The 16,379-nt window shown below is 43.8% G+C and overlaps 2 protein-coding genes across 6 annotated transcripts in view; one reads left to right on the top strand and one right to left on the bottom strand.

Moving 5' to 3' along the window:
* LOC128700171 (uncharacterized) overlaps positions 1 to 15,964 on the bottom strand; it is a 210,381-nt gene extending 194,417 nt beyond the window's left edge. Inside the window, exon 1 of the mRNA XM_070100708.1 lies at positions 15,555 to 15,964. Within this exon, the coding sequence (XP_069956809.1) occupies positions 15,555 to 15,709 (155 nt within the window). The 5' untranslated portion in view covers positions 15,710 to 15,964. The remainder of the gene's footprint in view (positions 1 to 15,554) is intronic.
* The window catches only part of LOC128700178 (E3 ubiquitin-protein ligase TTC3), a 323,006-nt gene that overhangs the window by 54,947 nt on the left and 251,680 nt on the right, over positions 1 to 16,379 (top strand). The window lies entirely within an intron of this gene.

Raw genomic sequence — 16,379 nt, 5'->3', positions numbered from 1 at the left:
CCGAGGGACTGACAACCTCAAATTCTACGACTACAAGGGTGATGGACTGATTACATCGTCTTCACATCTCTACTGTTCCTGCCTACTTTCTGTATTCGACTGAAGAAGCCTACTGTGTAGGCGAAACGTTTCGGAATAAAGTTGTCTAACTGTTGCATATGTGTCTTACCTAACAACCTGTCGGTATTGTATACCATTTTGATGTTCATCTTGTCAGACACTGCAACACGTGGCATCTTGGTACAGAAAACACCTTTGACAAGCTTTTCAAGTGAGAAGTGTTGGATCTGAGAGGGACATGACCTATCAGTGGTTACATTCTCACTACTACTACTACTACTACTACTACTACTACTACTACTAGTACTCTGCACCAGTCTGGTTGACTTGCCCCGGGGCGGGGCGGGGCGGGGCCAGGATGGAGTAGGAAAACTTCCCAGATAGGCTGGTGCCTGGCCCCAGGGCCAGCATAGACACACTGCCTGTGTATCAGCACCCAAATAAATTTAAGGCTCGTCTCCGAAGAGTACTGTATTATTCACCACACCAGAAAGAATAGCGTGGTGCAGGTGTGGGCGTGGTACAAGTGCAGTGGGCGGGAGAGGTCAATTGGAGGTCACGAGGTCAGGTGTTGACTGACCCAACTGATGTGACCTCACCTCCCCCTCACACTACCACCCACCACCACACGCACCTCCCATACATACCTGGGAACTGACCGCACCCGGGAAACGAGCACTACGCCTACTGCATTTTTTTAATCGATCTGATTCCTATCTACATTGGGAGATCAGCCTGACATCAATAGTGGGATAATTATTAGAGTCCATAAGTGTGTATATAATTAACAGGCATCTTGGCGAGTATAATTTGTTAATGTTTTAGTGTATCAGTAGTCCCTGCTGGTTTAAATGTTTTGGTGTATCAGTAGTCCCTGCTGGTTTAAATGTGTTATTGTATCAGTAGTCCCTGCTGGTTTAAATGTTTTGGTGTATCAGTAGTCCCTGCTGGTTTAAATGTGTTATTGTATCAGTAGTCCCTGCTGGTTTAAATGTTTTGGTGTATCAGTAGTCCCTGCTGGTTTCAATGTTTTAGTGTATCAGTAGTCCCTGCTGGTTTAAATGTTTTAGTGTATCAGTAGTCCCTGCTGGTTTCAATGTTTTAGTGTATCAGTAGTCCCTGCTGGTTTCAATGTTTTAGTGTATCAGTAGTCCCTGCTGGTTTAAATGTTTTAGTGTATCAGTAGTCCCTGCTGGTTTCAATGTTTTAGTGTATCAGTAGTCCCTGCTGGTTTAAATGTTTTAGTGTATCAGTAGTCCCTGCTGGTTTCAATGTTTTGGTGTATCAGTAGTCCCTGCTGGTTTCAATGTTTTGGTGTATCAGTAGTCCCTGCTGGTTTCAATGTTTTAGTGTATCAGTAGTCCCTGCTGGTTTCAATGTTTTGGTGTATCAGTAGTCCCTGCTGGTTTCAATGTTTTGGTGTATCAGTAGTCCCTGCTGGTTTCAATGTTTTGGTGTATCAGTAGTCCCTGCTGGTTTAAATGTTTTAGTGTATCAGTAGTCCCTGCTGGTTTAAATGTATTACTGTATCAGTAGTCCCTGCTGGTTTCAATGTTTTGGTGTATCAGTAGTCCCTGCTGGTTTAAATGTATTACTGTATCAGTAGTCCCTGCTGGTTTAAATGTATTATTGTATCAGTAGTCCCTGCTGGTTTAAATGTATTATTGTATCAGTAGTCCCTGCTGGTTTAAATGTATTATTGTATCAGTAGTCCCTGCTGGTTTCAATGTTTTGGTGTATCAGTAGTCCCTGCTGGTTTAAATGTATTACTGTATCAGTAGTCCCTGCTGGTTTCAATGTTTTGGTGTATCAGTAGTCCCTGCTGGTTTAAATGTATTACTGTATCAGTAGTCCCTGCTGGTTTAAATGTATTACTGTATCAGTAGTCCCTGCTGGTTTAAATGTATTACTGTATCAGTAGTCCCTGCTGGTTTAAATGTATTATTGTATCAGTAGTCCCTGCTGGTTTAAATGTATTATTGTATCAGTAGTCCCTGCTGGTTTAAATGTTTTATTGTATCAGTAGTCCCTGCTGGTTTAAATGTATTATTGTATCAGTAGTCCCTGCTGGTTTAAATGTATTATTGTATCAGTAGTCCCTGCTGGTTTAAATGTTTTATTGTATCAGTAGTCCCTGCTGGTTTAAATGTTTTATTGTATCAGTAGTCCCTGCTGGTTTAAATGTATTATTGTATCAGTAGTCCCTGCTGGTTTAAATGTTTTATTGTATCAGTAGTCCCTGCTGGTTTAAATGTATTATTGTATCAGTAGTCCCTGCTGGTTTAAATGTATTATTGTATCAGTAGTCCCTGCTGGTTTAAATGTTTTAGTGTATCAGCAGTCCCTGCTGGTTTAAATGTTTTATTGTATCAGTAGTCCCTGCTGGTTTAAATGTATTATTGTATCAGTAGTCCCTGCTGGTTTAAATGTATTATTGTATCAGTAGTCCCTGCTGGTTTAAATGTATTATTGTATCAGTAGTCCCTGCTGGTTTAAATGTTTTAGTGTATCAGTAGTCCCTGCTGGTTTAAATGTATTATTGTATCAGTAGTCCCTGCTGGTTTAAATGTTTTAGTGTATCAGTAGTCCCTGCTGGTTTAAATGTTTTAGTGTATCAGTAGTCCCTGCTGGTTTAAATGTTTTAGTGTATCAGTAGTCCCTGCTGGTTTAAATGTTTTAGTGTATCAGTAGTCCCTGCTGGTTTAAATGTATTATTGTATCAGTAGTCCCTGCTGGTTTAAATGTATTATTGTATCAGTAGTCCCTGCTGGTTTAAATGTTTTAGTGTATCAGTAGTCCCTGCTGGTTTAAATGTTTTGGTGTATCAGTAGTCCCTGCTGGTTTAAATGTTTTAGTGTATCAGTAGTCCCTGCTGGTTTAAATGTTTTAGTGTATCAGTAGTCCCTGCTGGTTTAAATGTTTTAGTGTATCAGTAGTCCCTGCTGGTTTAAATGTATTATTGTATCAGTAGTCCCTGCTGGTTTAAATGTTTTAGTGTATCAGTAGTCCCTGCTGGTTTAAATGTATTATTGTATCAGTAGTCCCTGCTGGTTTAAATGTTTTAGTGTATCAGTAGTCCCTGCTGGTTTAAATGTTTTAGTGTATCAGTAGTCTCTGCTGGTTTAAATGTTTTAGTGTATCAGTAGTCCTTGCTGGTTTAAATGTTTTAGTGTATCAGTAGTCCCTGCTGGTTTAAATGTTTTAGTGTATCAGTAGTCCCTGCTGGTTTAAATGTTTTAGTGTATCAGTAGTCCCTGCTGGTTTAAATGTTTTAGTGTATCAGTAGTCCCTGCTGGTTTAAATGTTATTGTCTATCTGTAAGGTTCGGATTGGTAAGGTTAACCTATATTAATCCATATTTATGTACAATTAACCAACATTAACGAAATAAAACTCAGCATGGGGCACAAAATATTACATTATACAGTAACTGGTAGCATGGTTCTGGTGTCCCGTAGCTCGATTGGTAGCGCACACAGCTCACATGTTGAGGTCGGTGGTTCGATCCCCGGTACGGGTGCAGACATTAGGACGTGTTTCCTTAAGACACCTGCTGTCAATATTCACCTAGCAGTAAAATATGTACCAATAAATAGGTATGCATATTGTAGCTAAAATTGTGTCAGAAAATACTTTAAACCGCTTGGATGAGTTGATATTATTTGGCCCCGAAAGGTAAAAATGTGGGACAAGCTATTTCCAGCTTGTGATATGACTCACGGGACCACACACACACACACACACACACACACCCACACCCACACCCACACCCCCACACCCACACATACACACCCACACCCACACCCACACACACACACACACACACACACACACACCCACACACACCCACACCCACACCCACACACACACACACACACACACACACACACACACACACACACACACACACACACACACACACACACACACACACACACACACACACACACACACACACACACACACACACACACACACACACACACACACACACACACACACACACACACACACACACACACACACACACCAGGCGCTATGACTCGACCCCTGCAACCACAAATAGATGAGTACACACACAGAGGCAAGATCCATACATAGCTTTATGGAGAGGTATGACAAGGCTCTGAGAGTAGGAAGAGTGGATCTAATAGCGATCAGCGAAGAGGCGGGGCCAAAAGCTGCGAATCGACCCCTGCAGCGACAAACAGGTCAGTACACACACACACACACACACACACACACACACACACACACACACACACACACACACACACACACACACACACACACACACACACACATCTACCTTAGTTTCATTTATTAATAACACACATTTTTTTCCCTGGTAGTCACAAAATCCGGCGTCACCGTGGCCCACCTCGCACAAGAACAAGGGCATTCTTGCACCCACTATTCTTGTCTTGGATAGAAATGTTTGCAAGGACGGCGGTTCGAGCCCCTCCCCCCCCGTCAGTACTCCTCTTGAAAGTTGTTGCAGCCGCGTTGCTGTGACTGTCAATTGCACGTGTTTTGAATGGGCGTGCAACCACTGGCTTAACCAGAGTCCACTAAAGATACTCATTCTTGCTTACTTACGGTCACTGTCTTGAAACTGTGTAACACTTGAGGTCATTATGTTGCATCTAAGGTCACTACATAGCACCTGAGATCATTATGTTGCATCTTAAGATCACTACATAGCACCTGAGATCATTATGTTGCATCTTAAGGTCACTACATAGCACCTGAGATCATTATATTGCATCTAAGGTCACTACATAGCACCTGAGATCATTATGTTGCATCTAAGATCACTACATAGCACCTGAGATCATTATGTTGCATCTAAGGTCACTACATAGCACCTGAGATCGTTATGTTGCAGCTAAGGTCGCTACATAGCACTTGAGGTGATTAAGTTACATATTAAAGTCACTACATAGCACCTGAGGTCATTAAGTTATATATTATGGTCACTACATAGTACCTGAGGCCATTGTTGCATCTTAAGGTCACTGCATAGCACCTGAGGTCATTAAGTTATATATTAAGGTCACTACATAGCACTTGGTCATTATATTGCAAGGTCATTATGCTGGTGCCAGTGTTGTGAGTGCCAAGGTGTTTATAGCTCAATATCACAACAAACTACTATACAACATTCTTCTCCGTGCCAGAGTTTACTGCATGTAAGAAATATTTCAACAAATAAGGGTCGAGTACGTAAGGAAAAACATGGATGGTGTGATAGTGGGTGTTGTTGTGGGTGGTGTTGCTGTGGGTAGTGTTGCTGTGGGTGAGGTGTTGTGGGTAAGGGGAGATGACGTGTTGGGAATGTTACTGTGGGGTGAAGGGTGGTAGTGTTACTGTGGGGTGAAGGGTGGTAGTGTTACTGTGGGGTGAAGGGTGGTAGTGTTACTGTGGGGTGAAGGGTGGTAGTGTTACTGTGGGGTGAAGGGTGGTAGTGTTACTGTGGGGTGAAGGGTGGTAGTGTTACTGTGGGGTGAAGGGTGGTAGTGTTACTGTGGGATGAAGGGTGGTAGTGTTACTGTGGGATGAAGGGTGGTAGTGTTACTGTGGGGTGAAGGGTGGTAGTGTTACTGTGGGATGAAGGGTGGTAGTGTTACTGTGGGATGAAGGGTGGTAGTGTTATTGTGGGGTGAAGGGTGGTAGTGTTACTGTGGGATGAAGGGTGGTAGTGTTACTGTGGGGTGAAGGGTGGTAGTGTTACTGTGGGATGAAGGGTGGTAGTGTTACTGTGGGGTGAAGGGTGGTAGTGTTACTGTGGGGTGAAGGGTGGTAGTGTTACTGTGGGGTGAAGGGTGGTAGTGTTACTGTGGGATGAAGGGTGGTAGTGTTACTGTGGGGTGAAGGGTGGTAGTGTTACTGTGGGGTGAAGGGTGGTAGTGTTACTGTGGGGTGAAGGGTGGTAGGGTTACTGTGGGGTAAAGGGTGGTAGTGTTACTGTGGGATGAAGGGTGGTAGTGTTACTGTGGGGTGAAGGGTGGTAGTGTTACTGTGGGATGAAGGGTGGTAGTGTTACTGTGGGGTGAAGGGTGGTAGTGTTACTGTGGGATGAAGGGTGGTAGTGTTACTGTGGGGTGAAGGGTGGTAGTGTTACTGTGGGATGAAGGGTGATGGGTGTGCTGGAGGGAGGAGGGATGGGGTGGTAAGGGGAGAACAGGGAGGGGGTGGTGAAGGTACACACAACCTTGACAAAGACGTAAGACACTCACTAAGCACATACACCTACACCTCACTCGTACACTCTCCCTCTCTTACATTATACACCTCGCCATCAACCCACGATGGCCTTTCGTCTGTCTAAAACCATCATCAGGCCCAGAACTGACCGAAACGCCAAATTAATAAAATTTGGGAAGAATTTAAGATGCATTAGACAAGTTAAAAACGTAAAGCTTGGTTATAAGCTGTGTTTGACAGATCCTTGACTACCTGCCTACATCATCATAAAATAGTCAGGTGTTGTAAGGTGACCGCGAGGTGTAGTCCTCCTTATATGCCCTCCTCTTGATCTTTTATTTTTACCTCTTTTATAATGTCAGAAATTACGAAACCGTTTGGAATTTCACTATTTTTCACAGTGGTTGATCTACACACATACACATGAATATATATATATATATATATATATATATATATATATATATATATATATATATATATATATATATATATATATATATATATATATATTCATGTATATGAAATGTAATTGATAAATCTTTTAAAGTTGCTAGAAACACTTTTTTATAATCCAAAAAGGAGCAACCAGCCTTATTCAACTAAAAATATGTTGGTTCTCCCTTACCATGAAAACTTGGTTGATATGCCTTCTCTTCTTAAGACTTTTAATATTAAAGTTGTATTCAAAAATCTTGATACAGTAAAAAAAACTTTTGATAAAGAATTCCCCCCAAAATGCTGATGGATGTGTCTATAAGATTCCTTGTAAAATTTGCGATAAAGTTTATTACGGTCAAACTGGTAAAAATCTCGAACTAAGATTAAAACAACATAAATATAGCATTAGAACTGGACAAGATTCCAATGCTCTATTTATTCATGTAAGAGATTTTAACCATCCAATTGATTTTCAAAAAGTTGAGAAAGTAGTATCAAGCAAGTCCATGGTCGACAGGAATATAATTGAATCTTGTTTCATAAAAAGCAGTTTTGACAATAATATGAATATTTCCTTTGGTTTATATAAATTAGATCCATTTATAATTAATAGAATTTGGGAAGAATTTAATAATACACTGGACAAATAATTTTTAAATTTTCTTGGGTAGAATAGCTTGGAATTTCTCTATTCTTTCAGAGTGGTTGTTTTGCATATTTTGAAATCACCTGTTTACTGTGATCTTATTGCATATATATATATATATATATATATATATATATATATATATATATATATATATATATATATATATATATATATATATATATATATATATACGCAAAAAAAAAAAACAACCACTGTGAAAGAATAGAGAAATTGCGAGTTCTTTCGTGACTACTCACATTATCAAGGAATAATGTGATAATGTGAGTAGTCACGAAAGCACTTGGAATTTCTCTGTTCTTTCACAGTGGTTGTTTTGCATATTCTGAAATCACCTGTTTACTGTGATCTTATTGCATGTGCATGTATATATATATAATAGGTAATAGGTTGGTAGACAGCAACCACCCAGGGAGGTACTACCGTCCTGCCAAGTGAGTGTAAAACTGAAACCTGTAATTGTTTTACACGATGGTAGGATTGCTGGTGTCTTTTTTTTTCTGTCTCATACACATGCAAGATTTCAGGTACGTCTTGCTACTTCTACTTACATTTAGGTTACACTACACATACAAGTACAAGAATATATATACACATCCCTTTGGGTTTTCTTCTATTTTCTTTCTAGTTCTTGTTTATTTCCTCTTATCTCCATGGGGAAGTGGAACAGAATTCGTCCTCCGTAAGCTATGCGTGTTGTAAGAGGCGGCTAAAATGCCGGGAGCAAGGGGCTAGTAACCCCTTCTCCTATATATATGTGTGTGTGTGTGTGTGTGTGTGTGTGTGTGTGTGTGTGTGTGTGTGTGTGTGTGTGTGTGTGTGAAAAACGCAGACAAGGAGAGCGGTGTGTGGCGTCAACATTAGGAAGAACAATAGGGTATAATGGTAAAGTAAGCAAGAATGATGGGAGAGCAGCAGCTATCTCTTCATAAATGATAGTAGACTAGTAGATGACTGCAGTGAAATCACGTATTTCTAAAAATCAAGAAAACACATGTTCGAAACGTCGAAAGATGTAGTTAACATAAGAAAGCAGCACTGCATCAGGCCTACTGGCCCATCCTAGGCAGGTCCAATTCCCTATACGACCTTTTAGCTTCAATGACGTTACTCGGGAGTTACACTCATCCACAACCATCTAGGTGTCACAAGTTGGTAACTTCCACCCCGTTATGTTAACGTAATTTAACCAAAAAATCAAGGACAGACACCTGCTGATAAGATATTGTAACAACGACCGGGTGCGTGAAACACCGACACATGTCACAAGCGTGGAAATAAACGTTCCATATGGGGCTTTTCGCACGTTCTGTAATTTGTTGGAAATTTCACGACAAACTTACAAGAAATTGGACCTGCCCCGCATAGGCCAGTAGGCCTATTATAGTGTTCCTTCTTTCTTATGTTTTTATGAATCATTCAGCGCCTGGGCGATGGGAGATAGTCAAGTTTGATCCGAGGAAGAGGTTCTTCTTTTGCAGGGCAAGTCCGTAGATTTTCGACTTGACCAGTTGCTGAGTTGACACAGTAATAATAATAATATGTAATAATAATAATAATAATAATAATAATAATAATACAACATATACAGACCATAGCTGACTATAAGTGACACGCAGAGTATTTCGGGAAGATTATGTTAATCTTGTCCCCCCAGGATGCGACTCACACCAGTCGGCTAACACCCAGGTACCTACTTGCCACAATTAAGTCACATTAGTTGCACTTGTGTCCTTTTACTTTACATAGGTGAATAAAAACAGCCGGTGTCTTAAGGAAACATGCCCATTGTTTCCACCCGTACTGGGGATCTAACCACGGACACTCAGTCTGTGAACTGACTGTGCTACCAACCGAGCGACGGGACATGTAGAAATACTGACAAGACGAGAAATTGACATATGTTTAACACCTGGGTAGATCAGTTTATCACATGTGCAACACTTGGGTATCCTTATTCCGAAACATTTTGCGTACACAGTGATCTTCTTCAGTTGAATACAGAGGAGGCAGCAGTAGTAGAGATGAAAAGATGTAATCAGTCCATTACCTCTCGAAGACGAAGTTTTGAGATGGTCAGTCCCTGGGTCTGATATCTAGATACAAAGGATATATTCAACATAATGGCGTGTTATAAACCTTGCTAATAGATACCGACAAACTGGTTTAGAAAGGCACCTAAACACTAGGACATACTTATTAGAAAACATTTCGGTCCTGGAACCTTAATCAGGGTCCCAGGACCTTGCTCACATGTCTAAACCAATACAAGGGGGTCTCTATTTGAAGACTTCGCCTCAGCCATAGGGTCTTCGAAAAATAGATCAACATCACCCAAGCAGACGAGAAAAATGCAGAGCCAAGGAACTGTGAATCAACGCGTCAAGAATACAACAAGATGAATACACATAGAAACACTTAGGGAATGTTGCAGGTGGTTGAGCTGGGTGCCCAAAATATCTAATTACTTAACACTGGGACCATCTCTTTCTCAACTATAAATACAGATACATCGAGGTATATATACTCTCTCTCCTTCCACGTGTCTTCACCTCAGATCACTCGTAATGACCACTTTTCTTTCCCTATTTTCACCTGGGGTGCGACTCTCTGAACCATTGTTGATGGGTCACTCGGGTTTGGTCTCAGATCTTGCCGCGGTGGTTATGACCCCGGTGGAACTATTAAGAGGTCAGTAGTCGCCAGGTTGGCGGGAAGTCACTAAGGCAGGTAGTCAAAGCGACGTCCCCAAGGAGAGGTCAACAAGGCTAGGCCACTAAGGCGAGGTCATGCAGGGTAGTATTGGTGGTGTCGCAACTCTACTAGAACTCACATCTCTCACTCATCACATCGCCTCGTCACGTATCACTTAGACTTTATTATGGGTCCACTCTCACTGTTGATGATCCACTCAGCTATGGGTGCACTCTTGTTGTCTCTACATTACCATACTTGGCTGACAGGTTGGTACCTTCCCGCTACCTTTTTTCTGGGCCCATCAGCTGCTTGGTTTACTAATGCTACAAAAACACCTTCCACCAGAGGCCAGGATGAGAACCCCAGCTGGTTGGTAACAAGACCAGCTATAGGGGGGAAGGGGTCACCGCCCTCACAACAGACCAGCTGTGGAGGAGGTGGGGAGCGGGGAGGGTATCTCACACGCAACAATCAACAGGATGCTCAGCTGGGATGTCACCTTACATTCACACGAGATGGTCAACAAGAACCTTGGACCTGTCAACTCATCCCCTACCAGAGATAAGACCGTGTATCTCTCTCTCTCTCTCTCTCTCTCTCTCTCTCTCTCTCTCACTTATCTGCTTATCTCCTCCCTTGCTTGTTTTCTCACCTTTCTCTCGTCGTCTCTTGCGAGTTATGATGTCACTTGGAGCACCACCTGTCGCACTGATCGTGGACATGACAAACATACACACAGAATAGTGTGCGGTAAAAGTAACATGAAAGTTAATGAGACAGGTTTTAACATGAGAATATGCATGAAGGAGTACTGCAGGTCCAAGATTATGTATGAAGGAGTACTACACTCGGCCTGCTGGGTGCGGGATAAATTTTGGGGTACCTTTCGGAAGGGGTGGTTTTGATAACGACCTTCCTTGTATGAGCCAGTAGACCTTCTGCAGTGTTCCTCCATTCGTATGCTCTTATGCTACTAACATTCACCCATTCACATTCATGTATATTTTAAATATATTGAAAGTGCTCGCTTCAGTGACACTCCCCGTGAGTGTGGTCGACTCATACCTTGGGTAGCAGTGAAAAATGGGGTGGGCAGATATTTTTGTTTGTGGGGTTTGGGTTTGAGAAAGACCTGCCAAGTATGGGCCAGTAGGCCCGCTGCAGTGTTCTTCCTTATGTTCTTATTTTAGATGCCCAAATTCGTTGTTTCCTGCATCCTTTCGAAAACCAGGAACTCTTTGAATGGGTCTTGTGTAAAAAATCTCCATAATGAATTAGTGAATGGGGTATAAAGCACGACTCCAGGCTGAGGGACTGATTACCTCAAACTCCTTCTGATCTTCACTATTCTTCTTTGTATTGGACTGATGAAGTCACTGTGGCGAAACGTTTCCACAATAAAGATACCCAAGTGTTGCATATGTGTTTGATTTATCACTTGTCGGTTCTCTGAACCATTTACCTACACGTCACTTATTCATCACCAGGTATACGTCTCTCAGCGCATATATACGCTGAGAGACGTATACCTCTCGGTGTATATATCACGTTTTTCCATAATAAAACCTCTTCTCTTCACGCGTGCGTGTACGATTACATGGTATTAGTTTCTGTGACAGGGAAAGTCTGGTGATGCCTATGTTAGTCACATGATGACCCTGCTCAGTGACCCAGCAACACTGGCGTACCAGTGCTGGGTATCAGTGACCCAGCAACACTGGCGTACCAGTGCTGGGTATCAGTGACCCAGCAACACTGGCGTACCAGTGCTGGGTATCAGTGACCCAGCAACTCTGGCGTACCAGTGCTGGGTATCAGTGACCCAGCAACACTGGCGTACCAGTGCTGGGTATCAGTGACCCAGCAACACTGGCGTACCAGTGCTGGGTATCAGTGACCCAGCAACTCTGGCGTACCAGTGCTGGGTATCAGTGACCCAGCAACACTGGCGTACCAGTGCTGGGTATCAGTGACCCAGCAACACTGGCGTACCAGTGCTGGGTATCAATGACCCAGCAACACTGGCGTACCAGTGCTGGGTATCAGTGACCCAGCAACACTGGCGTACCAGTGCTGGGTATCAGTGACCCAGCAACACTGGCGTACCAGTGCTGGGTATCAGTGACCCAGCAACACTGGCGTACCAGTGCTGGGTATCAGTGACCCAGCAACACTGGCGTACCAGTGCTGGGTATCAGTGACCCAGCAACACTGGCGTACCAGTGCTGGGTATCAGTGACCCAGCAACACTGGCGTACCAGTGCTGGGTATCAGTGACCCAGCAACACTGGCGTACCAGTGCTGGGTATCAGTGACCCAGCAACACTGGCGTACCAGTGCTGGGTATCAGTGACCCAGCAACACTGCGTACCAGTGCTGGGTATCAGTGACCCAGCAACACTGGCGTACCAGTGCTGGGTATCAGTGACCCAGCAACACTGGCGTACCAGTGCTGGGTATCAGTGACCCAGCAACACTGGCGTACCAGTGCTGGGTATCAGTGACCCAGCAACACTGGCGTACCAGTGCTGGGTATCAGTGACCCAGCAACACTGGCGTACCAGTGCTGGGTATCAGTGACCCAGCAACACTGGCGTACCAGTGCTGGGTATCAGTGACCCAGCAACACTGGCGTACCAGTGCTGGGTATCAGTGACCCAGCAACACTGGCGTACCAGTGCTGGGTATCAGTGACCCAGCAACACTGGCGTACCAGTGCTGGGTATCAGTGACCCAGCAACACTGGCGTACCAGTGCTGGGTATCAGTGACCCAGCAACACTGGCGTACCAGTGCTGGGTATCAGTGACCCAGCAACACTGGCGTACCAGTGCTGGGTATCAGTGACCCAGCAACACTGGCGTACCAGTGCTGGGTATCAGTGACCCAGCAACACTGGCGTACCAGTGCTGGGTATCAGTGACCCAGCAACACTGGCGTACCAGTGCTGGGTATCAGTGACCCAGCAACACTGGCGTACCAGTGCTGGGTATCAGTGACCCAGCAACACTGGCGTACCAGTGCTGGGTATCAGTGACCCAGCAACACTGGCGTACCAGTGCTGGGTATCAGTGACCCAGCAACACTGGCGTACCAGTGCTGGGTATCAGTGACCCAGCAACACTGGCGTACCAGTGCTGGGTATCAGTGACCCAGCAACACTGGCGTACCAGTGCTGGGTATCAGTGACCCAGCAACACTGGCGTACCAGTGCTGGGTATCAGTGACCCAGCAACACTGGCGTACCAGTGCTGGGTATCAGTGACCCAGCAACACTGGCGTACCAGTGCTGGGTATCAGTGACCCAGCAACACTGGCGTACCAGTGCTGGGTATCAGTGACCCAGCAACACTGGCGTACCAGTGCTGGGTATCAGTGACCCAGCAACACTGGCGTACCAGTGCTGGGTATCAGTGACCCAGCAACACTGGCGTACCAGTGCTGGGTATCAGTGACCCAGCAACACTGGCGTACCAGTGCTGGGTATCAGTGACCCAGCAACACTGGCGTACCAGTGCTGGGTATCAGTGACCCAGCAACACTGGCGTACCAGTGCTGGGTATCAGTGACCCAGCAGAAACACTGTTTATAACAGTGACAATTATTTTTCCTGTGGACGGTCCTAATAAATCATTATATTTCCTTACATCTTCCTTTATTATTACTGGGCTACTTGGAGCCCAGTAATATTAATAATGATAATAATACTTTACAATTACACAAGCACATCGCGCACAACATCGGGACAGTAGGCCTTCTGCAGTGCTTCTTTCTTATGTTCTTTAAGAAGCGCCAGTAATACTGATTTTTGTTCATATTAACTTGGGTCTGTGGTACCTCACTTCTTTACCAGACCTTGGTGAGCCATATACCTTAACAGAGTAATATTGTATCTCTCACTGTATGTACAATGAGATATGTATATAATGACAAGTGTATCTCACACTATAAACACTGGGAGGGGTATCTCTCAGTGTCTGTACAATCAGAAGTATCTCTCATTATTTATATACTGAGATGTGTATGAGGTGTGGCACTTGGCGTAGTGGTAGCACCTGTTGCTTAAACGAAAGGTCTCGCGTAGCATCCTGGAAGCGTTGGGTGTTTCCTGACACCTGTTGCCCCTGTTCACCTAGATGTTAGTAGTGACCTGATAACCGACTGTTGTGGGTAACATCTTGGGTAAGAGGAACAAAGGACTCCAGTGGAAATAAGTCACATTGATTGGTTGTCTTGACTTATCCTCCGAGTTAATATGATTAGTCTTATTCTCCTCCGTCTTCTATACACTGATATGTACATTCGCTTTCTCATCGTATAACTGCCTGTCTACCGACATTTATTAAAATATGTACCTGTAAATACTTTAGCTGCACTGTGAGAGAGAGAGAGAGAGAGAGATGGTAGAGGCGGGATCCATACATAGTTTTAAGAAGAGGTACGATAAGGCTCATGAAGCCAGGAGTGGACCAGTAGTAGCGACCAGCGAAGAGGCGGGGCCAGGAGCTGTGAATCGACCCTTGTAACCACAATTAGGTGAGAACACACACTTTTAGACCAGCTAAAAATATTGCAGTGGGTGATCAAAAGGTATCCGCAAACTGGTCCACCTACTGATCATTGGCCAAAAAAAAATAGTTCCTACCTAGAGATAAAACCTCAAATAAATGGGCTTTCACCCTCCAAGCTGACATGTTTGCAATGTTTCTTGCACCCACATACGTTCCCACTTATAGTTACAAGCAACTCTTAAGTGCCGTAAACTTTATTAGCAGCAGTATAAATAATGGAGTCGAGAGTGTACGTTATGTGGCGCACTGACCTTCAAATGAGTACTTATATGTACCTGTACCTAAATAAGCTCACTAAAGCACATAGATCACCGTATTTTTTGTGTGTGTGTGTGTGTGTAAAATCTAAAGGATAAACTTTATTATCCTCATTGTCTTAAGAACATAAGAAGGAAGGACTGCAGCAGGCATACTGGCCCATGCTATGTAGGTTCAAGTCACTTACTGGCCAAAGTCTTACTGAAGTCTCAGCTGACAGATTTTAAGTGTATGTGGCTTATCCTGTGGGAACACTGTAAGTACTCGCCTAATTGTGGTTTTAGGGGTCGAGACTCGGCTCCTGGCCCCGCCTCTTCACTCAACGCTACTAGGTCCCCTCTCTCTGCTCCCTGAGCTGTCATACCTCGTCTTAAAGCTATGTATGATGGTTCTTGTGTGATGCACTATGACAGGAAACATTACTAGTTTTGTCTCCCACTGTTTATCATATAGAATAGTGTAGCAGCACACTGTTAAATAAAAAAAGTTATAGTACCTTGGCAGGGACACTTCATAAGTAACACACATATTGGAAGTGCAAAACATACTAGGTTTTGCTACATCCTGGATTATCAAGATTGATTTGTGCCAAAAAAAAAAAACTCGTTTTATAATAAAACGGTGATGGTGGAACATAAATAATGTTGGACTGACCTTGCAATGGGTTCCTTCTCCACATCGTAGTCGTCCTCGATGTTACCGCTCTGGAAGATGTCGCTGAGGTCAGTATGGTCGTCCAGACTGAGGAATCCTCGCAGACCACCTGTGTCTCCTGGAGTGCCTTTAGCCATGTTTAAAAGCTCTCGCATCCCTTCTTACGTGTTGTGTGGCCTGACTATTGCACCTGACCAGAGCACCTATGTGACACTCAAGTGAGAAGCGTCAGCACGATGCCCTTGCCCTCCTGCCACCGCCCCGCTGCCCACACTATTCTCACCAGCTCTACACTAGACCACTCATCACACACTCTTGCGCTAGCAACCACTGGCAGATGGAGGAGGCGCTGCGGCCGTCATAGATGTACTCCCAACACTGGCTCCTGAGTCACTGTGAACACATCTCTGTCTCTTCACTACACCCACCAGCTTTCATGTTACAAGTTGCCAACTTACCTTATCAATCCTACTAGTTTCCACGACATTCCCTTGTTTGGTGTTCTTCATTTTTATAGGTATGCTCACCGACCTCAGTCATTTATGTAATTCACAAAATACAAAAGATAAAATATACACAATATGTGTTTAAAAAAAATAAGGGAGGGTGCAGCATATAGGTTAGGACCTGCGGAAGACAACAGTTACTTGCGACTCTGAACATAATAGATAATGAACAAGCACAACCTCTCTCCAGCGGCATGAACACTGCAGGCGCTAAAATGTATGTAAAGACGTAGATAATATGATACTATGTGTACTGAGAAAATATATGGGAGGGTAGTGCTGGACCTGGCGGAGACAGTGACGCCACACGACTCCCCCA

Source organism: Cherax quadricarinatus, chromosome 74 (assembly GCF_038502225.1).
Source record: "Cherax quadricarinatus isolate ZL_2023a chromosome 74, ASM3850222v1, whole genome shotgun sequence".
Lineage (NCBI taxonomy): Eukaryota > Metazoa > Arthropoda > Malacostraca > Decapoda > Parastacidae > Cherax > Cherax quadricarinatus.
This window is presented reverse-complemented; position numbering and strand designations above follow the sequence as displayed.